This window comes from Abramis brama (assembly GCF_963993115.1).
Source record: "Abramis brama genome assembly, chromosome: 18".
NCBI lineage: Eukaryota > Metazoa > Chordata > Actinopteri > Cypriniformes > Leuciscidae > Abramis > Abramis brama.
In genome coordinates, this window is record NC_139980.1 from 15,684,621 (window position 1) to 15,709,954 (window position 25,334).

At 39.1% G+C, this 25,334-nt stretch overlaps 3 protein-coding genes across 3 annotated transcripts; all 3 read left to right on the forward strand.

Annotated features, from left to right (window-relative positions):
- The first annotated feature begins 3,263 nt into the window (after positions 1–3,263).
- jun (Jun proto-oncogene, AP-1 transcription factor subunit) lies at positions 3,264–5,228 on the forward strand. The gene has a single exon (XM_084091067.1). The coding sequence runs from the start codon at positions 3,606–3,608 to the stop codon at positions 4,539–4,541; it is 936 nt and encodes a 311-aa protein (XP_083947193.1). The 5' UTR covers positions 3,264–3,605; the 3' UTR covers positions 4,542–5,228.
- A 4,137-nt stretch (positions 5,229–9,365) lies between these two features.
- caiap (CARD- and ANK-containing Inflammasome Adaptor Protein) lies at positions 9,366–13,077 on the forward strand (the record flags this gene model as incomplete). Its single annotated transcript, XM_084091066.1, has 2 exons — positions 9,366–10,763; positions 12,226–13,077. The coding sequence occupies 2 exons, from the start codon at positions 9,366–9,368 to the stop codon at positions 13,075–13,077; spliced, it is 2,250 nt and encodes a 749-aa protein (XP_083947192.1).
- Positions 13,078–15,568: 2,491 nt separating this feature from the next.
- On the forward strand, positions 15,569–20,883 carry LOC311068555 (uncharacterized protein). Its single transcript, XM_084091068.1, has 6 exons — positions 15,569–15,662; positions 16,588–16,745; positions 16,909–16,949; positions 17,050–17,124; positions 19,367–19,553; positions 20,286–20,883. The coding sequence occupies exons 2-6, from the start codon at positions 16,679–16,681 to the stop codon at positions 20,690–20,692; spliced, it is 777 nt and encodes a 258-aa protein (XP_083947194.1). The 5' UTR covers positions 15,569–15,662; positions 16,588–16,678; the 3' UTR covers positions 20,693–20,883.
- The last annotated feature ends 4,451 nt before the right edge of the window (positions 20,884–25,334 follow it).

Below are 25,334 nucleotides of genomic sequence, written 5' to 3' on the forward strand. Positions count from 1 at the left end.
ATACAGTTTTGTACAATTTGCTTACGCCCAGTGGCGTTATGTTTATGATGTTGTTGTTGTTTTTTCAAAACAACAATGTTTTCGTACAATTCATATTGTACAGCTTCATAGAAAATCCCCAACTTCACTGTAAAAAAAGTTGCTTCATTACATTTTTAGGTACAATCAAATTTATATTTAAGTCATTTCAACTTAAATTACATTAAACTAACTTAAAAATTAGTTGAATCCTAAGGTTGAAAATTTCTTAATTTATTTTGATGAGTTAAAGCAATGTAAAAACATATGTTTTCATAACTTGTTGATCATATAATTTTTTAGTGTTGTAAAATAGTTGGATGCTGGATGGCAATCACATGTTCCAACTCGCCATGTAATATTAATTGAAATAATAAACAGAATAAATATCAAAATATAATTAAGAGCATTATATTTCTAAGTAAATGATCTGCCAAAATGAAAACAATGGCTAAAAATACATATCAAATCGTGAATTCGCGAATAAAGAATTTAAGAATGCACCAAGCATGTAATTACTATAAACACTACTCCTTTTGGATTTATTTTCTTAGGCGTGACCTAGGACAGAACGTAACTGGATGTCATACAAGGACGAACAAGTTCTAGTAAAACAAAACATTCCCGTTCTACTAATGTTAATGGAAAACATGGCTGATTTAGATTCTGAAGCAAACACACCCTTTAACAATAATATAAAAAAGTTTAAACCTGTTTAACAACACAGCAAATTACAGCTGAACATGCATGTTTGTATGAATCCAGCACAGTGTGTTCGGTTTTCACAAATTCAGCATGTGGCGGTGGGCAATTACTATACGTCTCAGAGGCGGGTAACTGGGCGATATTTACACAAGACCCTCCTCATAGACGGACGGACCACTGCTGAGACGGCCAGAGGTACTGCAAATAACGAAGGGCCACGTCAAAGAAAACAGCCCATGGATATCTGATATTAACCCAACAGCCATATTAAAAGGTTATAGTATATACACTGATGTATAAATAATTGCTTTTTCCATGGGTGCAGGGGTAACGGTGAAGCCTGGTCCATACCAGCCTCTACCTGGGTGGCTCAGACACTGAAAGATATAGCTAGTGATCGCATAAACATTCTCTTATACACATAAAGAACATTTATATTAGGGTTACTGTCACACACTATAGATATAACTGCTCTACACTGCAATTGTATTACTGTGAATACGGTTTATGTTAGGTGAAGCAGGTGATAGTGACAAACTGTCACTTTAAGCTGAAAGCCAGAATAGTCTAGATGATACATGAGATTTAAAAAGGAAACATACACCTGGATTTCGTAACACACTATGTAACAAAGTACACCAGTACGAAAGGTGATATGAGAATACAAGGCAATCTAAAAAAGGAAAGAAGCAAACAGACATAGTGTGTGGAACTGGTTTCATTGGCAAGCTGCCATCTTCTATATTTGGTCTGGGTTGTGCTGCCCAAACAAGTTTCTATCAAGTACAAGAACACAGATGATTTCCTCTGTTGTAGGTGACTCTGGACATCCCCTACTGCCTGCATCATCTGTGGTGATCAGAAAGAGGATCAGGATGCTTCAGTCTGGTCATGACCTTTCATTTACAATAAAAGCCCTCGTCTGACCTTTGTGCACTTCAAATGATCAAAGACTTGTAGAAATAGAAATCCAACAGAAATTCCAATTAAACTGTCAGTAAATATTGCATAATCCATCTCAAGTGACTATATACAACATCTATTAACATTATTTTGTATAATTATTTAGGCTTATTATAAAAAGTATAAACTGAGATATTGGATTTAAATAAAAAATATTAAATAATCATTTAAATAAGTAAATAGATATGTATGAATTGTCGCTTTCTACACTTTGGTTAGTTCATATGCTTTTATTTGGTAATTCTTGTATGCATGTATGCGTATGTATTGTAATAATAATAATAATAATGTGTATACTAATGTTATTTGTGTATCTTAGATTCGCTAAAGTAATGACTTATATATTACGAGTATGAACTCAAATTCAAACAGCTTTATTTCCATGACAAACTTTTATATGTAGTGCCAAAGCATTAACTGTGTATTAAAGTCTATATTTTGTAATCAGTGACGCGCAATGTCGTGTTTACGTGCACGAGCACTTGATCTGTCGCAACAAAGTGAAACCTGCCAGAGACTATCGACAAGTCCTGGTGGTCACGAAAAACGTGTCTTATGAATGTTATGTAGGTCTACTATTGTTCAGACTTTTTTAACTATATTTATGCTATTCCTACATCAAACGGTAGAATCTGAGTCATATTGTTTAAGGAAACAATTAGCCTACAGATAGGATACAGGACAAAAGCATACCTCCAAACGTTCATCTCAACATTTAATCCAAATAAATGTGTTAATACATCTTTACATAAGTGTAAGACTGGTGTAAATTTAGTTAAAATATCCCAACCTAGCATGAACCCTTCTTAAAAGTAGGTTACTTAACAACTGTCATGTTGAACTCGATTAGTTCGCGGTTGTGGTTTAAACAGTGACGTTTAACGTGTGTGTGTGTGTGTGTGTGTGTAGTTTTGAGAGGATCCCTAGGGACGGTGGACCTTGTGGCACGCTGTCACTCCACGAGAAGACACGCCCCTTTTCAAAACCATTGGCTGACGGACGGAGCAAACGCACTTTGCTACAAAACAGGAGACAATTGCCCTGTTTCTTCGCGCCACATGAGAGTGTATCTTACTATCATATATAAACAATTCATATTTACTCGTCCGATAAACCTGACAGTGTTTAACAGTTCACATGTCATGTTATTACGGACGGCTGAGTCTTATGAGACGCACGAATGAAATTGCCCAACTCTCAAACATTCTTCATACACACATACTGCCTCTTCTTCTTAAACTGAGACGTCGTGACGTGAAAGATTAAGTTACAAAAGTAACACGTTATACATTACTCTGCTTCTTTGTATCCCGCCACTGCCACAGTCTAAAACAGCTAAGCGGGTAACCAGATATTCAAAAACAATACGTAATCCCACAATGCACCGCTCCTTCGCCTTACAGCATTACCTCATCCCATCAGCCACCGCGAGAAGAAGAATCTTCTGGGTGGTCGTCTAGGCAACGCGCCTTATCTGAAACTGCGTTCCGCCCAGTAAAGCGCCTCCAGCCAATAAGAGGCCGCGCGCATGACATCATCGCTATTTTTAGTGGGGCAGCGGTAGCAGATAAGGTTTGCCTCCACGCTGGAGAAGCTCAGAGTATACAGATCTCGCCACAGTGAAACATCTAGGCAACACACACTTGAACTAACATAAACAAGAACACTTTTGGGCTCCGCGCTGTTTAAACACCGGCATATCAGAACGGCGCGGCGGAGGAAGAGCCTCTATCCGCGAGACGAAGAAGAAGAACAGCTCGGGACACTGAGCGATAACTTTACGCAGTAAGTTTCTCGCGGGACGGGGAGTTTACGGAGCGAGCTCGAAACTTTGCGACTCTTCTCGCTTTTGTCTCCGAGGACACTCGCTGAACTTCTGACAGACTGTTTTTAAACGAAAAAGTTTCGTTTTCTCTTCTATGTCTACCAAGATGGAAACTACTTTCTACGATGACTCTGTAAACAGCGCTTTCTCTCAGCATGACAGCGCCGCTTTTGGATACAACCACAAGGCTCTGAAACACAACATGACGCTGAATCTGACCGACCCGGCCGGGAACCTGAAGCCCCACCTGAGGGCCAAAGCCAACGAGATCCTCACCTCGCCCGACGTGGGGCTGCTCAAACTGGCCTCGCCGGAGTTGGAGAGGCTCATCATCCAGTCCAGCAACGGCCTGATCACTACAACGCCGACTCCGACCCAGTTTCTGTGTCCCAAGAACGTGACCGACGAGCAGGAGGGCTTCGCGGAGGGCTTCGTGAGGGCGCTGGCCGAGCTGCATCACCAGCACATGCCCAACGTCACCTCGGCTCCCCAAACGACCATCAACAACAGCATGGCACCCGTGGCATCCATAGCAGGTGGCGCGGTGTACAGCTCGTCCATGCGCCCCGATCCGCCGGTGTACGCGGACCTGAACACTTTTAACCCCGCCACCAACCCCGCGATGAGCTTCACGAGCGCGGCGCCGCCGCCGCCGCCGCACAGCGTCAACGCGCCTCTGCCCGTCCAGCACCCGCGGCTCCAGGCGCTGAAAGAGGAGCCCCAGACGGTGCCGGAGATGCCCGGCGAGACCCCGCCTCTCTCCCCCATTGACATGGAGAGCCAGGAGCGGATTAAAGCCGAGAGGAAGCGCATGAGGAACCGAATCGCCGCATCCAAATGCCGGAAGAGGAAACTGGAGAGGATCTCCCGGCTGGAGGACAAAGTCAAGAACCTGAAGTCGCAGAACTCGGAGCTCGCGTCCACCGCCAACATGCTGCGCGATCAAGTGGCCCAACTCAAGCAGAAAGTCATGAACCACGTCAACAGCGGCTGCCAGCTCATGTTGACGCAGCAGCTGCAGACCTTCTGAGAGGAACCGGAGGACATTTGAGTTCACTTACATGGACGCGAGGGACAAACTGCGAGCCGGCGCGACTGCTGGCGTTAGCCCGCTGGGACCGGGACCGGGAGCGTCCGGCCGGCCGCGTGCCGTAAAAGGATGTTCTGACTGGACTTTAGAGGAGGGCTAAACTTCTCCAACTCGGTCCAACAGAGACAGCGACAGAGAGCATGAGACTCACTCTGTTACATGTTTTACTTTCTGACGAGAAAAAGAGACTTATCCTTGTTCACTTCGAGCAGGTTGTGCATGGACCTGTACGCTCCAGAGGAGCGCTCAGTATTATAGGAGTAAAACAGGGGACACGAGTAGGGATATTCATGTCTGGCTCACCAAGCAAGAAGTTCTGTCCGCTATAAACTCTTGCCTAAAAAGCTGCCTGACTTCCGAGTTACACATTGTACTTTTTTGTTCTTAAACTGAATGGAATTGACTTTTTTTCTTTGAGTTAGTCCAACTTCAGCAGTTTCTTTTTTTCTGAAAAAAAAAGTTCATTAATGAGGTTTCACTCATTGTTATTTGTAAATAAGATCAACCAGGAGTACTTAAGTTTACCATTTGTAAGTAAAGTATACAATATAATTTTTTATGTTTGTTTTCTGAGCACATCAGAAACTAATCAATATTTATGAACTGTAATAAAGTATGTGAAACGAAAAACAATGTCTCTGTTTCTCGTGTGTGTGTGTGTGTGTGTGTGTGTGTGTGTGTGTGTGTGTGTGTGTTCACCAAGACAGACAAACGTGTTTTGGGAGAGACTGTTTTGAAATGTCCACATTCATTGAAAAATGGAGCTGATGATGTCCAAAAGTTCTGTCAAAAACTACAATAATTTAACCCATAATAGTCATTCAACGGTAGCCTAATAAATATGATAGCATGCATTCTGAAAAGATTAAAGTATGAAATGAAAACCTCTTACAAACAATTAAAGCTTGTTTTTAAGACTTAAATTATCAAAAGATTGAAGCAGCACTTAAAACTTGTTTGTCAGGTGCAATAACGCTGAAATTAACAAATCATCTTCAAACAATTCAGTACTAAATTGTTAAAACGAAGTATGCATGCCTTTAATCACGTTATTGTGTCAACTGAAAACACAAAAGTTCTCAATGGTTCATCATGATAATGCAGTGTTCAGCAACACACCTCTTTGCACCAGCAGAGGGCGCCCTTGGCCTACACTTCATCAATCTGAAGCAAGCCACTTGTTTCTTTTGCGATTCCAGTTTCTTGGAGTCTGATCAGACTGTTAACTTCGGCGTGACTAAGCGCCAATAGAAGACACACATCTTCTTTAAACAATTATACTATACATGGTAGGTTATAATTCTTTAAAAAGAATCTCACCGTTATATTTGTTTTGTGGGGAGTTTTTTATTTTATTTTTTATGTATGTCACCATACACAAAAAAAGACATCTCATTTCGTATTCAGGTCACCAACACAGATTAATATTTAGCATCTTTCAGATCCTCTTATTTCACCGCCCAAACTTGGCAAACGATGACATCATACCGGAAAAACGGCACCTACCTATCCATATAAGGCAAGCGCGCGGTCGGAAGATCTACGTCATCTGAACTAGTGGGTGTGTATTACGGGAAGAGGAACTCCTCAGACTAAATCTCCAGAAGACTGACAGACCTTTAGTGCACTCTTTTGGAAGAAGGGGATTGATCATTGACCCGGCGCATTATCAAATTGAAGCAAAGTGAAGCAAGGCCTTTTCTAAAATACACGACACATATTCTATTACCAACAAAATATGAGCAGAATCTCTGAAAAGTGCCCTTTTTATAGTAGGCTATAACAGTACAAACATGTATATCAGTATTGTGTGGTCATATACATACTGATTTGAAGTTCAATAAACCTAAAAGTATATTAGTCATTGACAACATCATAATAAATTAGTTTTAGCTTGATTTTAAAAACTTTTGACATGATCATTTTTTTGTCCTCGTACCACATATATTTTTAAAAATTTCAGTCAATTAGCTTGTTAGCATGTGTGGTAAAAGTGTCATAACATTTAGAAATATGACAGTTTGCTCAGAAATGTTATGGAAATAATACTTCAAAAGAATATAGGCTACTTAACTGCAAACTCATTGTAACATTTTCAGACACTTAATTGTTTGTTAGATACAATTAATGAAAATGTATTATAGTTTAAATTTATATTAAATGCAATTAGCTAAACGTTTAGAATTATTTTCTTGACCGACTTTATATGTAGAGTTACTTATATTGTCTTTGAAATATGGAGAGTGTAATAATGCCGAATATACTGACAAGCATTCACTGTAAAAATGAATACGCTATATTTACACAATAAAATTGTGGCAACAGATTACAAGTAATATTATTAATTAAATTTAACAAATTAGAATTGAGTAATAATTAATCAAATTAATTCCTTAAAAGTTAACCATTTAAAATGAGTAAAATTTACAACAATTTTCTTTTAAACAAAAATATCTGAATAACAGACAGACGTCAAAGATGAATTAAGAACTCTAACTCTAAGATGATTAAGAATTAAGAAAACCGTAATTTTAAGTCACCATTATGGTAATCAGTGTTTGTTTTAGTTGGGCTCTTGACCCTTAAATCATTAACTTTATTTTGTTTGGCTGCTGTACCTGAGTTATAACAGCCAGATGAACAAAAAAGGTGATCTGATGGTGTTGGTTGTGTTTTAACATAATCATTATCTCACAATCATTTGACCTGATTCACTGAACTCATATAGAGCTATAGTTAGGTTTACTTAATTAATTATAGCAGCACTGTCCTTGTACAGCATAATATTTTTAGCCTTTTCAATGAAATCCAAATGATCAAATCAATAAAAAAAAAAAAAAATTCAAACTTTTTTCTTATGTAGGCACACACAGACATCAAGAATTAGCGTATGAATCTCAGCAATGGTGACAAACAGATCACCTCTAATCATAAGCTCATTATTTATTCATGCAGCAATGCATGATGGGAGCCATGAATGAGTTTTGATTGGTGGCACCCAGAATGAACTGCAACATGCTTTATAATTGTCACCATTGTTGAGATTCACATGGTGATTCTTGATGTCTGTGTCTAAAAGCAAAAAAAAAAAAAATGTTTTTGTATATGAGAAACTTTTAAGAAATTATTTGGATTGCATTGTAAAAGTTAGAAATATTATACTGTACAAGGACAGTGCTGCTGTACTTAATAAAGTAAACCTAACTCAGAAATTAGGCTCTATATGAATTCAGTAATTCAGGTCAAATGATTGTGAAATAATGATCATGTTAAAACACAACCAATACCATCAGACCACCTTTTCTATTTGTTCACCTGGCTGTTATAACTCAGGTACAGCAGCCAAACAAAATCTAAAGTTAATGATTTAAGGGTCAAGAGCCCAACTAAAACAAACACCGATCACCATAATGGTGACTTAAAATTATGATTTTCTCCTTCAGTGATTCTGATTGTTAACATTAGGTGTCTTCAGTGTTAGCAATAAAAAAATAAGAGTTCTTAATTCATCTTTGACGTCTGTCTGTTATTCAGATATTTTTGTTTAAAAAAAAATTGTTGTCAATTTTACTCATTTTATATGGTTAACTTTTAATTTGATTAATTATTACCCAATTCTAATTTGGTAAATTTAATTAATAATATTGCTTGTAATCTGTTGCCACAATTTTATTGAGTAGATATAGCGTATTCATTTTTACAGTGTTTATGGACTAAAATTATACTTTAATGTAATTTCTACAATTGTAATGATGAAGTTGCAATTTTGTATTTAAAATATATGAACTTCAAATGTAATAGTGAATAACACACAGTTAAAATGATAATCAAGTATTTTACAATGTTAGTCAACACATGAAAATAAGTTTACTTTAAAATGTTACAAAATGTTATTAAAACAAAAATTAAAAAGTGATTAAAGGGATAGTTCACCCAAAAATGAAATGTCATCATTTTTCTCACCCTCATATTGTTCCAAACCTGTATGAGTTTCTTTGTCCTGTTGAACATAAAAAGATATTTTGAAGAATGCGTGTTACCAAACATTTGGTGGACCCCATTGACTTTCCATAGTTTTATTTTCTCATACTATTGAAAGTCAGTGGGGTCCATCAACTGTTTCTCCATCAACATTCTCCAAAATATCTTATTTTATGTTCAACAGGAGCAAGAAACTCATACAGGTTTGGAACAACATGAGGGTGAGAAAATGATGACAGAATTTTCTTTTTTAGGTGATCTGTCCCTTTAAGTGTGAAAATGTACTCTCTTTAAGTGGCCTTTATTTCATTAATTTGAAGTAAACTACAAGTGCACATTAAAAACAATTAAGCACTCTTCTTTTAAGGGTAATATCTGATTCAAGATCAAACTGCAAGGGCACTGTTGTAAACTCAAATACAAAAGACAATTCATGTCATGGTTACAGTATCCACGCGCAGGTTTCTTGTAATAGAGAACTAGACCATGTGCACTTAATCAGAAATGTTCAAATGTTATCAAAATAGGTTACCAATGTGCCTTTTTTACTTCATAGTTATATTAACACTTTACTTCAGAAAATTACAAAACCTAATGCAGATTTTTTACTATTGTTTACTTCGTATTGTTGCTAAGAGACGATTTTTTTTCTTTTTTTCTCAGTGATAAAGACGCAGAAAATCAGGTTCTTTCAGGCGCAGGACTGCTTTGTCATGTCCACACGTTTCAGTTTACAGAAGCTCACTGCTTTCCTTCAGAGCGCTGAACCATCAAGAGGCTGACATGGGTTCAACCAGCTTTACCAATCCCTATGCGATCGAAGTCATTCGCATGAAGAAAAGCGAGCTGGTCAGTGGCATTTCAAATACAGAGGATTTGCTGGATCTCCTCATTGCAAACGGAGTTCTTCAACCCGACAGCCGAGCTATGATGTCCAGCATCACTGCGCAAGAGGAAAAGAACTCCAGGATGTTAAATGTCTTGATCGCGAGAGGAGAACGTGCTTGCCGAATCTTCTTCTACCCTTGTCTGAAAAGAGCGGAGCCTGACCTTTACCAGCACATGAGAACTTACGTGGGTGGGGTTAATGAGGGCATTAAAGACGCACGGAGACAGCTGATTGGATATCTGCTGGAGAAAGACAAACAAGGTCTTGTCAAATACTCAAAATCAAACAAGGAACTTAATCCTGAAAGAATCCAGCCGAAGTCTATACGGAACGAGGCTACGTCTTCAATAGAACAAAAACAAATCCCAAAATCTGAAGAAGATCATGATGCCATCCTCAGAGCCATATCCTCAGGTGATCTCCATCTCCTCCAGGAGCTTATCAAAGGTTTGGATGTCAATAGTTCTCGCTCGTCCTCTGACACTCTGCTACATCTCGCTGCTGAATATGGAAAGGAGGCCGTTGTGTACTTTCTGCTCAGACAGGGGGCGAAACTGAACCTAAAGGACACGGAGGGCCGTACTGCCCTGCACAGAGCTTCAGGACGGGGCCATACTGCTGTTGCTCTGGCCCTTGTGAAGGCCGGGGCCGACATCCATGCTACCGACCACACGTCAAAGACACCTTTGCATCTGGCTGCTCAAAATCAACATGAGAGTACGGTCAAAGCTCTAGTGCTCGAAGAGAAGAAAAGCCTCAAGAATCAGACAACAGTTCTGCACATGGCGGCCATTGAGGATGAGGCAAAACTGGCAGAGGTTCTTCTGAGAAACGGCGCTTTAGTAGATACCCGAGATGGTCAAAGGAAGACGGCTCTCTATCACGCCGTTCGCCACGGAAATGAGAAAACCGCCGCTGTGCTGTTGAAGGCCGGAGCCCAAGTGAACTCTGTGATCGTGGATGCTGCCTTTGAGCTGAACAGAAAGTCTCTGTTGTCTCTGTTTTTGCGGTACGTCCAGATGTCCATGTCTCAGAATGAGATGAACTCGGCTCTTTTTAAAGCGGTACGGAGGAACTTGGACGGGGTCGTGGCTGCGCTCATTGATCATGGTGCAGATGTTAATAGTTTTAATGAGCTTGGATACACACCTGTGCTTCTGGCCGCGGAGCTGGGGAATGCAGAGGCCTTCAAAGTGCTGGTCTCAAAAAAGGCCAGACTGGATGAGAGACTGCCAAACCAGATCTCTGCTCTTCACCTGGCCATCCAAAGTGGCAGTATGCAAATAGCACAGGTAAATGGCTTAGCCTTTAAATTAAATTTTAATTCATTTTATTAAAAAAAATATACACACACACACACACACACACACACACACATACATACATGTATGCGTTATCAGGGGTTTTCAACCTGGAGTCCACAAGGGGATGCCATTGAGAGGACAAAAAAGAAGAAAAAAAAGAAACGTATTTTTAGGGTTGTCAAAGTTAACTTATTATAAATTTAATATTTTAATGCAATAATTATAATCTTAAATGTTTTATATTAATTTTATATGTATATCATTTCATTATGCTTTTAAAAGACTGGTCAGAAATCAAGAAACTAATTGATTTGTGCTAGTAATTTACATCTGGATTATGTAAATAGATTTAAAAAATCAAGTACTTGTAATTAGATTATATTACATTTTAAAATACTCGTAATCGGACTACAGTTACTTCTTGATTGATTACTTGATTACTAATTAGATGTTATGCTCACAATGGAAGTAAATTATTCATTGATTCCACTTCATTGTTATATTCTAAATTTGCCTTTCTATAAAAGTCTACTGCTTATACATTCAGAAGGTCTTCCAGGTTTGAATTGCACACACAGACCAGTAATACCAGTACTGGTAACGCTTAAGTTTAGGGTCCAATTCTCACTATTAACATGTTGCTTATTAGGATAGTGGCTGTTTATTAGTACTTATAAAGCACATATTAATGCCTTATTCTGCATGAACATATTCTACATCCCTCAATCATCAATACCTAAACTTAACAACTTTCTTACACACTATTAATAAGCAGTAATTGGAAGTTTGAGGCAAAAGTCATAGTTAATTATAGTGAGAATTGGAACCTAACCTAAAGTGTGACCAATGTAATACAATGTAAAACATTAATAAAATCTGTAAATCCAAAAGTAGCCCAAGTATTTAAATAAATACATCAATAAATAATTTATTTCGTTTTTAGATTGATATTCGCACACACACACACACACACACACACACACACACACACATTATCTGCCTTTATATTTTGGGTCCCTTGCAGGGGGACTATTATATGTGGGGTCCTGGACATCAAAATTTTAAAAACCCTGAAGTAGAGAATTAGACTAATCCCTTAAAGGGATAGTTCACCCAAAAATGAAAATTTTGTCATCACTTACTCACCCTCAAGTTGTTCCAAAGCTGTATGAGTTTCTTTCTTCTGTTGAACATAAAATAATGTTGGTAACCAGATAGTTGACGGTAGCCATTGACTTCCATAGTAGAAAAAAACAACATCAGCTGTCTGGTTACCAACATTCTTTTAAAATATATTATCCTGTGTTCAACAGAAGAAAGAAACTCATAAAGGTTTGGAACAACTTGGAAATCCGAAACTGAATAATCTACAGGAATAATCAAAGCTGCTCTTTGGGTCACTAAAGTACATTATAAGTATAATAATCTGAAATCTTCTGTTCAAATCCAGATATTGTTGGATAAGGGCACAGACCCCAACATCAGTGGCCCTAAAGATCAGACCCCTCTCCATCTAAGTGCATTACATAACCAGCCAGCGTTGATGGCTCTGTTGTTGCGTGTGGGGGCTCAGATTAACTCTCTCACCCAGGATGGACTCACTCCCCTGCACCTCGCGAGCCAGAGCGGTCACACTGAAGCGGTCGCCCAGCTGCTGGAGGCCAAGGCTGACCTCTGTGTCAAAGACAAACAGGGGAGAACAGCCCTGCATTGGGCAGCAGCACAAGAGGAGGCGGGCGTCATACAGCTACTGCTCGCTGCTGGGGCCGATCCCAACGCCTCTGAAAAAGAGAAAAAGACCCCACTGCACCTGGCTGCCATGCAGGGACACGCCAAGGCGGTTTCGGCGCTGCTGGCCGGTAAAGCCAAAGTCGGAGCTAAGGACATGGATGGCTGCTCTCCACTGCATTACGCAGCTCGAAGCGGGAAGGAAAGAGCAGCTGGCGTTCTTCTCGCATCTGGTAAGAACATGAATGTGGATGATAAAAACGTGTGGAGAAGGACTCCTCTGCATTTAGCGGCAGAACATGGCCATGAGCCGCTGGTGGGCCTTCTGCTGGAGAACGGTGCCAAGATCAACTCCCTGGATAACAATAAAGACACACCACTGCACTGCGCTTGCCGTGACGGGCATGTGGAAACAGTACAGAGACTAATAAACTGGACAAATGGAGAACGAGCCAACCTTCAGGCAACTAATAAAGTTAAAAAAACGGCCCTGCAGGTGGCAGTGTTAGAGGACACACCGGCTCACCAGAACATAACTACCCTGCTAAAGAAGAAGATGTTCCTTGTGAAATAATTAGAAGAAGAAGAAGAAGAAAACTGTATCTTCATAAAATACGTTTGGCAGAAATGTTTGCTAAGCTGCATTATGAATCAGTGACTTTCACCCCAACCAGCTAGCAGCTTTCACTCTTTTTGCATCATCAGACTAATTTTAGAAACATTACATTTAACGTACAACAGAGACTGTCATAGCTAAATGTATACTAATATTATCTAATGCTTAAAGTCAGCATGAAACAGAAGTTGCGATATTCGTCTTCTTCCCTATTTTGATGTGATGTTCCAAGTGAAATGGCATCTTGAACAATAATTTTTATTTTTATTTAATTTTTTCTATCGGGAGTTGATTGGTTGTGGTTTGCTATTGCTGTGATGTCATGTGAGTGACAGGTTGTCCCGCTCTCGCTCTCATGTCAGTAAACACGTCATCAGAGCAGGGACGTGGGAACTATATTGTGAGGGGGGGGGGGTTAGTGTAGGCCTATAGTAGGTAGGCTGTGTTATGTATCCTGATTGACTTTATGATTAGTTAAATCTGTTTTGCACATGCATCGCCACAGAGTTAACCATTTCAGACAGTAGGCTACCGGACAGCCTCTGTCTCGTTCACTTCACGTCTGTGGGCGTTACGCACAGCTCAGTGTGGCCGCTCCAATTTACCTTCAATGAAATCTATGTCAAAAGGCGTCAAAAGAGGCAATGCATTTACGCAGAGCAGGGTCATAAACGCGCAGAAAACGTGGCCGTGTGTGTCTGGAGTTCAGCGAGCTCCATGGAGCACTCCTTCAGTCTATCCACGGAGCGCTCTGAAGTCAACAGCGCTGAATGAATGATGATCTGCTTTTAGGCCTATGTAATTTTTCCTTTTTTATTCAGAATATTCACAAATGTGTTAGCTATGGCATGAAATATCTGATATTCCGATTGTCAAATACATGCAAGTGGAAGTGTATTGTTGTTTAAACACCTTTATAACGATCGCGTTAGTTGAGCTGTATGCGCGATGGGCGCCGGCTAGTTTGTGCCGCAGACGCAGTTCAGACTCTGACGGGCCTAGGCCCACCCACTTTTCAACAGGCCCACCCAAAAAATAACTAAAAAATAATAATTAATATATTCTAATTTTGTCAAGAATTATAAAAAAAAATCGTCAATAAGCTCATAATTTGTACTAAAATAGTCTAAATGTTTAGTTTTAAAAACAATTTTAAAAAGCTGGCTATGTCTATTTTGATGTTTCTGCGCAAGTTCAGCAGACAGTTCGGGTTTGTTCCGATCAGAGCTCGTGAGCGGAGAGCGCATTTCTGAATATTCCGCTCTGCTAACTCATTCCGCAGGGTCGCTCGCTCAACCCAGAATGGCCTGCTGGTTCGAAAATATGTGGAATAAGGGCTGCCTCCGACTAATTTTTTTTCTAGTCGACTAGTAGTTGTTCATTTAAGCCATTCGTGGACAAACCGCCGCTTTATATTAATTTAATTACTTAAATAGGCTATAGCCTACAGGATAATAAGCATTATGACCGCACGCATAAAGCTTGCCACAAAGAACCGGTTAAAGTAATGATTATGAATGTGTCTAAATTAGCAAGGAGACATTTAATTGTTTAGTAATAAACTGGTGTTTTCTGTGTCGCTGCAAAGATGAAGTTGACGATGCGGACTCGCCATGAACGGCAGAGAGAAATGCACATTTTATATGGATTATATAATCAGAGAAGAGCCTATAGCCTATTTATTTTGGTTTTAATATTTTCGTTTAAAAGTAGACATTTCAAGCTTTCTGTAATATATAGGCCTAGCCTATATTTCTCAAATCTGTGAAGCACAAGCTGAGTTTCGGCGCCTTCCAGTTCACATGCATGAATGCAAGTGATCGTACCGGCGCCTTATTACATTGTCTTATTCATTAAATAGCCTACGGGCAATTGATTGATAAAACATTGATCAAAATTAAGATACAAAACGAAAATCTTTTAAAAAGAGTTTTCTATAAAACAAAACTTAATGAAGTCGTCAAAATCATGTTTTACCAAAAACAGCGCCGTTGCTAGGAGGGCGCCAGCGCCTCTGCCTCGCGAGTGGATGATAGCCCTGAAGACGCCTAGCAATGACATACCTTTAATGGTAGTATACCTTTAGTTAAGTTATACCTTAAGAGTCTTCGTAGCGCGCTAAGAGACAATGTTATCGGAAAATGCAGCCCAGGTATGATGCGTATGATGCGTAACGGAGATTCCAATTCCTTCTTTGGTCAGAACCACGGAGAGCGAACGCGGATAGGTCTGTCCTATGCACCGAAACTTTTAACAATGCAACAAAATATTTAAAGAGCATCAAGCTATTAAAATCTATATTATGTATACGCACAGATAATATAACAGTAGGCTATATTAGTCAATATTTTTTTATTAGGTTAAGCAGTGATTGGATAACGTTTTTTTTTTTTTTTTTAATTTAACGTTTTTAATTTAAGGCCCACCCACAATTGGTCTGGCCCATCCAAAACTGGAATCCTGGCGCCGTGCCTGGTTCAGAGAATCGGATCTGTTGGATTTACAACACGTGAATTCATCCACTTCTCCCGAAATACATAAAAGTAAGTGGCTGGTGAACTGGAAGAAGAATAGAGTAAATATTAAAGTTACTTACACAATGTGTATCTGATATGAATAAAACGTGTCGAATTATAATAGAAAGGATTATTATTACCTCTTCCATAGACATCGGTGTGTATTTTACAAATTCTAAATGTAGGCTATTGTTTTTTTAGTACTTATGTGAATTTATATGTCTGAAACCTAAAATAAACAGTATGTGGTTGAAAACACTGAAAAGTTGTGATATATGACAGCTCTGAGCGCGCCTGTCTCTGGCTAAATTCAACATTAGAGAGAACATTAAAAAAAGTGCATTAAAAAAATAATAATGATGTGCATGGATAAATATTCTTTTTAATTTACACTGCAATTTTCCATAAAAACAAGAAGTGTCCATTTTGATTTCGTGACGACTTTAATGTTGCATGATAAAGCAATCCACAGTTTCATCAATAGGTGTCACTCAAATCATGCATTTGGGAACCTTCACATGTAAAAACACCTACAGTAGGCTATATGGTGGTTAATTTTTTTATTTTTTATTTTTAAAACAGCGATTTTATTTAGGTTATATAACGCACAATACTGTGGAAACGCTTATCTAAATATGGGCTAGCTAGCTAGTTTTCACACTTTTCAATGTATATTTCTCAGGGTATATCTATTTTCGAAGTCAATTTCTGTAACTAAAATTAAAAGATTAAAATCTTGCCTACAAAAAGCTACTGATCATTAATCCTATTAATGCCTAGAAAAAATAAATCACAAAACTTTAAGATGGTTTTGTTGAAACCATCCAAAAGCCACTCGCAGAGAAAACACACGTTTGTCTATTTATACGTTTGACTCTTATAGTTACTCAAACGGTTCTTGTGACAACTACTGATGTAAACATAATACTTTTTACATAATGTGGTATTAAAGGATTGACGTAGTTTGAAACCACGGTCACAAGTCATGTGACCGTCTGTCCACTGTTGTCACGTGACTCCGTGTTGACGGAAATGCTGCAGGAATGGCAAGAAACGAAGAGAAGCAGTTTGGAAGATTGAATCGACTGTGGCTCCAGAAAGAGAGAGAAGGTATGAGACGCATTCATAGTTTATTTAACCATGTGAATTCACCCTAATGTGAAACGACGGAAAATGCCATCGCTATAAATGTCCGTGTAAGCTTCTGTGTTCTCACATTCGTTAGCACACATTGTCAGTGTGCTGCATAATGTATCTGTGTTTTTATTTCCAGAGGGTCGCATTAAAGATGTCAACGTGTCACGGCCAAAGCTTGTGAGAAATTTATTTCGTTGTAATGCATATCTTATAATTTCAATGAGCCCGCTAGCATAAATGACAACCTTACCTTTTTGATGGACCTTTTGTCATGCAGGCAACGTTAAATTCAGTGGCAGCAGTGACGAAGTGGATGCCGAGCATTAAGAAGGAGATAGAGTACTATCTGCAGGTACTGATCATACGGTCAACGGACGCTAACTAAAACACACACAGCCAGGCCACTTTATTAGGTTCCCCTGTTCAACTGCTTGTTAACGAAAATGTCTAATCAGCAACTCAGTGCATTTATGGTCATGGTCAAGGTGATCAGAATGGTGAAGAAAGCTGATTTAAGTGACTTGGTTGCTGGTGCCAGACGGGCTGGTCTGGGTTTTCAGAAACTGCTGATCTGCTGGGTTTTTCACACACAACCATCTTTAGGGTTTACAGAGAATGGTCCGTAAAAGAGAAACAATCCAGTGAGCAGCAGTTCTGTGGGTGAAAATGCCTTGTTGACGTCAGAGGTTAGAGGAGAATGGTTACAACCGAGGTCTGCAGAGCATCTCTGAACACACAACACACTGTGTTCAGAACTATGCCTATGTGGCATAGGTTCAACAAGGTGCTGGAAACATTCCTGATGGCATTCATGACTGCATCACGCAGTTGAGATTTGACCATGTCTACATGTCTAAATGCATTGAGTTGCTGCCATGTGATTGGCTGATTAGATTTTTGCATTAAAGCAATAGAACAGGTGTACCTAATAAAGTGGCCGTTTATATATATTATTAAATTGTGTAGCAAGTATTTCAGAGGTAGCATTGCAACTTTCATCAACTGTAACATTGTAACATGTACAGAATGTGCTTTACATTAATAGCAATAATTAAATAATAAATTTTACATGAATAATTTTTAATCAAATAAAAATTTGATTGTAGATACTATTATCAGATTTAGATTTATTTATTTAGATTATTACTTATTTAAGTAAGTATGTATACACACACAAGGAATTTAGATACAGCTCTTCTTTGGGCTTTGGTCTTTATGCCTGGGGTGCTTCCCATTTCTTATTTGTGCATCCTCGTTTCCTTTCTTCGCTTCCTTTCCTCGCGTCTCAGCTCCACCCCCTGTAGGATACGAGGGAAGGCTGCAAGGAAAGAAAAGGAGGACAGAGGAATCGAATGAAAGCTTTTTTTATACATTGGAATACTTGATCACTCGAGCGTCACTTCACAGCGTCATCAGCTGCGCTCAAAGGATCTGCCTTGTTGAAGTTTGTTTATTTAAGAAATTCATAATAAATATTAATAAAGCAAGATACCCTGTTGAAATATATGAGATGTGTGGTTTATATAAACTGCAAAGTTAAAGTATAAATTTAAATTATTGTGACCGATGTGAAGGGGGAGGAGAATTTATACGTGCGTCACGTTTAGTCGATAAAACACTTCCGCATAGGATACACCTGTGTATCCTCGCTCATGACTCCTCAGGAAGCCTCCTCACTCCTCGATCCTCAACTCCTCACGGTGCAATTAGAGAATTGAGATGTCCTTGAGCTCGATCGGTTTCCGGGTCATAGGATGGAGGACGGAGGAGCGAGGAGGGATATTGAGAAGTACCCCTGGTCTCTCCTCTTTCCCTGAGGGCTCAACTATTTCCCTCTGCTCTAATGTCTCAGCATTTTCTGTCAGTGTACTTTCATATTCATCTTCTAGTCTTGTGTCTTTTCCTTATTTACTGTCTCGGGGTCACATGACGTCTTGGGGGTTAGATGCTCACATTGAGATAAGAGCCCTTTTCTTTCCTGTCACTTTAGAAAACATCCTGTAACAAACTGTTCAAGATTGATCTAAATATAGATAGATTGACTGATTTGAAATTGAGCATTAAAATCTGCAAAATGAGTGGGCCTCTGATAACCTCAGTTTTTGATACTGATCTTGCTCAGGAAGCAATTTTGCGTTTAATAACCGTCCAAACACAGCCCTGACATCCAGGCTAAAACAAGGGTTGTCAGTGAAAATCTAATAGATGTCTAACCATAGAAAATGTCAAAGAAATGAAACCAAACACCTTGTAATTACTGTAGACTTTTCTTACATGACTGAATATCATACATCTTGCAAGTTATTTTGGCAAAAATGACATGTAAGCAAATTCAAGGTTATTTTGGCTAGAAGTGGGTTACTCATAGCCGGACTATATCTGGTCTATAGTTAACCAAGATGGTGAAATGATGGCTATTGTTTGCTGGGTGCACAAACTTTGGATGTCATGTACAAACCAAAGAGATAAAGATATGGTCTGTTTGATCACAAGAGTCTCACATTTGGTTTAGTAAGAATATGATCTTTTGATTTGTTGATAAGTTGCGATCTGAAAAGCCTGGGAGTCAACATCTTTGCACTTGTATTTTGCAGCAGTCGCAGTTATCTCACTACCCAGAGAGGAAGATAGACGAGTTCCGTCTGCATATTGAAGAACTCGAGAGAGAATACAAGCGCTACCTGAAGAAACTGCGTTCCCTAGACCCTTCCTGCAAACACAAGCCTTGGGAACCTCGAGCATACACCAAGAGGAGGCAGGAGCCAAGCCATCAACACACCTGTCAGTTCATGCTTTCAAATTACTAGTCTTGTGAAACAGTTCACTTATTTCAACATTCAAACTTAATGGGTTTTTACTGATCAGATAGCAATCTGATTTCATCCGGTTTCATTTGCACTTGGCCTCAGAAATGTGTCTCCACAAAACAAATATAAATCCGATCTTTAATTCCCACGCTATTTGAAAATGACACTGTGTTGAGCCTTCAGGTTGTGACTGTGAATGTTGAATTTAATTTGTGTACAGATTAAGCTAATATGGTTTATAGAAATCTGAATGAGACAGCTGGCATATGCATGTATTAAACGGACATAATTTCATAACAGGGCATTCTCGGTGATAACAGTTATAGATGGTTGTGAAAAATCTAGCTGTGAAAAGCGTGTTAAAACTAGCTTTTTTTATAAGCAGTAAGTATTTAAATAAATATAATGACCTACATTTTGCTATTTGTGAAAATCTTGTGTGCTGTTGAAAGGACATTAACAAGAACTAAATTGATAAAGAGTTAATTAAATGACTAAAATTGATCGTAATAAAGAGCATCTCCAATATTTCCACAAGACTATGGCAGGGGAAAAAATCATTTCTTAGTGCATGGAATATGCTGATTATATGTACACAGGAATTTTCCAGTAGCTGTGGATCATGTAAATGTCAGAATAAAATCTTAACTTGAATATAGATTTGATTTGGATGTAAATGTAGTCATTATTCTCTTCTTTTTCTTAGCCAAAAAGCCGTGCCGAGCCAGAGGAGAAGAGGATGTTAATGAGGACGCCAACCCCGAGGCAGCAGGAAACCACACATCTCTCACTAATGTACAAGAGCTTCCCACCCTGTCAGCTCCTGTTACCACCCAAGCCTTTGATCCCCCGGCCCAGGACCTCCCGCTGTGCTTCGATCGGGCCCGGCTCGCGGTGGCAGTGGCAGGTTCACGCGTGGCTCTCGCCGGGCAGCGGCAGGACACCGGTACACTGACACGAGTGTTGCTCTCCGGCCTGCCCAACCTCCACAGCCTCCCGCTAGCACAGGCAACAGCGAAAGAGGGAACACGGGGGCCTTCTAATGCTGAGACAAAAACTGAACATTTACCGGGACTCGGCTGCTACTCGTCGTCCTCTGACGAGGAAATATAGCTCAGTGAAATTTCATCATGCTCATTTGATGATGAAACATTCACAGTTTTTATATCATTTTTTGTCATTTTATTTTGTTGTCTGTTAAATGCATGGCGACATTTAACATTTGATATTCATAATGTCATTTAAACATTTTCAGATTTGGTGCGTGAAAGTGAAACTTGAAAGTAAAGCATTTTCAAATGAAACCTGAAAGCTGTGTTTATATTTGTCTTAACCTAGTTTATTCCAGCTGTGAAAGTGTTAAGCAGTGTTAGAGTCTCAAGAAGAGAAAAGGAAATGGTTGAGATGTGGTTAGAGTAGAATTCTGAATGGGAAATTGGTGATTACTTAATGCCATAAACAGTAAGTATGAAGGGTTGTTTACTTTTTACAGAAGTTTATCTAAGGAGTACATCTCCTTCGGTGTCTATATGGTTTCAATTTCAACCGCAAGATTTTGTACAGCTCGATGCCATAGGAGACACTTTTTAAGTTGCACAGGCGAACATTTTATTCTCGTTCTTTACAAAATCGATCATGTTCTGGTGCTTTGAAGAATGCAGAAAACAAACACTGATCTGAAGAACTGAGAATGTAACGCTTAATCATTAAAGCACCATGAAGTCAACTCTAGAACCGTGCACAATAAAAAAATGTTTTTGTTGAACTTGAAAGTGCACAGAACGATTGAACAGCCTTTATCTGAGAGCATTTGCCATAGCTTTACAAACCCCAAAGTTTCAGATTGACATATGTTTGAAGTCTGTCATAAGAGGTTTGATAATGCACCAACCACAGCAGGCCTGATTAAAACGATTACGAGACTATTAAACCCTCAGTATGTACAGGGATGCTGAGTCAGAGAGATACAGAGAAAGATGTCTGCGTTCACAAAAAAAATACAGCATTTTTCCAACAGTTTGGTAACAGAACTAGGGCTTTGCGCTGCGGCCCACGATTCGACCCCAAAACCCCTCATGCATCAAGAACAAGAACTGCTTAGCAGGCATCACTTCTGGGAAACTAAGCAAGAGCAGACCATTGTTACTAAGCAACAGTGGTGATCTCTTACTCATTTAGAATGTCATTGTGTGACTTCTAGCACCCTTGGCTACATTTGCTTACATAGTAGACAGGGTTTCCCATACCTGTGAGATGAAGTAAGGAAACTGATGCAACTACCGCTGATGTCAGTTGTCAAATACGCAAATATTTCCTCCATGGAATTTACAATCAAATATTTTTTAGCTGTCTCATGCATGACATTAAAATGTCTTGGAAAAGGCTTTGCTTGCATAAGTTTCACATTTCCTGCAATGACTGGACATGACATGCATATTGAATAATTTAAATTTGGTTATTATACCAGCCTCATTTAATTCAGAAGATTTATTATATATAGTTGCTTTTACATTTAACTTAATGTAAATAAATATGAATAAATCTAAACCATATAACAATTTCGATCAAGGTAGGAACATTAAAGTAAACACAAAATAAAGAAAATTTACTAAGCAGTTTCATTTTAGTAGTTTTCATCAAGGTTACACTATTGTGATGGTCCACTTTAGAAATTCTATAACTATAAGTCATTTTGGAACTACATCTCATAACTCTCATTAGAGTGTTAGTAGAGTATTAGTAGACTGTTAGATGTTAGGGTTAGCAGAATAAGTTGACATGTATTTGCAAAGTTATTTATAGTCAGTAGAATGTCTGTTGGGGAGAAATAAAGTGTTAGCAGATATTAAGCAGACAGTCTACTCTAATGACTGGTGGTTGACATGTAGTTGCAAAGTTACTTATGGTTAATGTCTAAAGTGACCATTGAAATAAAGTGTTACCTTAATATTTTAATATATTTTTCTGTTTCTATCATTGTAGTTAACGTCAATTTTGAACGCATTGCAGTCGTAAATCTAGGCTATACACCACAATAACTGTTGTAGCAAAAATGGGTAGAAAATGTTTCACCAAATTCCCTAACAAAGTAAACATCAAACCTTTCCAACATTTATGGTACATTTTTTAATTACTGGCTTTCGCATCATGTACGCTACATGATCACAAAATTCCATTTGATGTTTTTTTTGCGGCATCTTCACTCAAATGTCTGATTAAATCAGAACTTGATCCACTTTTGCTTTCGCTCATTACGGTAAAGCAAATTTCCGCTGATACAGCAACTGTAGCTCCTCAAATGAAAACTGGCAATGACAAGTTACACATACAGGGACTTGGGAAGAGGGAACAATTTGGGGGGAAAAGAGCAAGAAAGTTAACATTCTTTATCATGAATAGCATGAGAAGTGGGTAGCCTACATGAGAGTGAGGCCAAGCAACTTACGGAAAAGGCAGATTCTTCCAGGAAGGCATAGCGGCCTATGACTTGCAACAGGGTACGCAGCAGGGTGAGGGGTTAAGGTGAAGACTTTTCCTCCCTCGCTTGGTTTCAACCACACTGCTCACCTCACTGTCATAGCATCACCATTCTCATGCAGCCCCCTGAGAATGTATGCTGCAAGATCGAAAGCACACGCATATAATCATATGCGTTAACAGACTGTTTCATGTGGCAGCTCCTGCTCTTTAGTGGTATGTGAGAATGGGTTTACTGAAACTCATTTTCTGCTGCATCATTGTTTACAAACAGTCGAGCAAAACTCTAGATGTTCTAGATGCAGTTAAATGTTTTGCATATGATTGTTGAAACTAAATGGTTCAGGGTTTGGCACATTTTCAGTTAAATTCAACTTAATGCCTAACATAGCACCTAATCGTGGTGTAAATGGTAAAGACAAAATATGACATAGAAGGGATTTTTTTATTTTTTTATTTTTGTTTGCTCATGAACCATTTGCCTTCCCTAAGAATCATTGTGTTCTCTCTAGTTTTGTATTCCCCAGAGAAACTGGAAACTTTGTGTTCACTTGCAAACTTTTTGCATTCACTCTCAAAAGCATTGAAATATAGTTTTACCAAATTTAGTGAACTCAGAACTTGCGCTTGCACTTGCACATGAGTTTTTAAAGTAAACGCAAAGTTTCTCAAAAGCAGTGTTGGGGAAAGTGTTTGGAACTCCATCTCAACTAACTCTCATTAGAATATTAGTAAACTGTTAGATGTTAGGGTTAGTAGAATAAGTTGACGTAGTTGCAAAGTTATAGTCAGTAGAATGTCTGTTGGGGAAGAATCAAAATAAAGTGTTAGCAGATATTAAGCAGACAGTCTACTAATACTCTTTTGACTGGTAATTGACATGTAGTTGCAAAGTTACTTATGGTTAGTAGAATGTCTAAAGTGTACCACTGAAATAAGTGTTACCTTAATATTTTGAATTTTTCTGTTTCTATCATTGTAGTTTTAATTTTGAACACATTGCAGTCGTAAATCTATACATCACAACATAACTGTTGTGGCAAAAATGGGTAGAAAATGTTTCACCAAATTCAATAACAAAGTCCATTAGTAAGCATCAAACCTTTCCGACATTTATGGTACATTTTTTAATTACTGCCTTTCGCATCATGTACGCTGCATGATCACAAAATTCCATTTGATGTTTTTTTGAGGCTTCTTCACTCAAATGTCTGATTAAATCAGAACTTGATCTACTTTTGCTTTCCGCTGATGCAGCGGCTGCAGCTCCTCACATGCAAACTGGCGATGACAAGGTACATATCCAGGGACTTAGTGGGAAGAGGGAATAATTTGGGGGGGGGGGAAGGAGCAAAAAAGGTACAATACTGTAGCAAGGTTTGTTGTTATGGGAAGGAGGAAGAGGCGGGAAGCGGCGAACATTCAAATTGAAAAACTTTAGTAATAAAACAAATAAACACAAAACATAAGTAAAGGCGGCAGCACCTCATGGACCACTGCCGCACACAAATAATAAAACATGAACAAAACACGACATAAAATCCAGGCCTGGTCCTCTCTCGTCCTTCACTGTCGTCGCTCCTCCTTTATGCTTCCGCTCCTCCGTGAGAGATACGAGACCAGTGCGTCGCACAGGTGTCACTCATTATCAATCACGCCACCGGCGTGCTCGCCACAATACTCGTCTTGCAGGCCGGGGGGTACCCTCGAGCGATGGACGGGCATCCGGATGCTCCGGTCGAGGGCAGCCGACAGCGAGTCCCCTGTTCCCTGCTCCACCCCCATTATGGTGGACGGCAGCAGGCTCTGGCCCACCCGCTGTTCAATCACTCCAGCACCATCGCCTCGGGCAGCCATCGCCATTCTCCGCTCCTCCTTGGCACAGCGATCTCCGACAGCGTGTCCCTCCTTCCTCCCGGGTTTCGGCACCGTTTTTGGAAAACTATTTGCAAGTCTGTCTGGGATCGGAAAAAATTTGCAAGTGAATGCAAAAGCATTGAAATATATATATACAGTGAGGAAAATAAGTATTTGAACACCCTGCTATTTTGCAAGTTCTCCCACTTAGAAATCATGGAGGGGTCTGAAATTGTCATCGTAGGTGCATGTCCACTGTGAGAGACATAATCTAAAAAAAAAAAATCCAGAAATCACAATGTATGATTTTTTAACTATTTATTTGTATGATACAGCTGCAAATAAGTATTTGAACACCTGAGAAAATCAATGTTAATATTTGGTACAGTAGCCTTTGTTTGCAATTACAGAGGTCAAACGT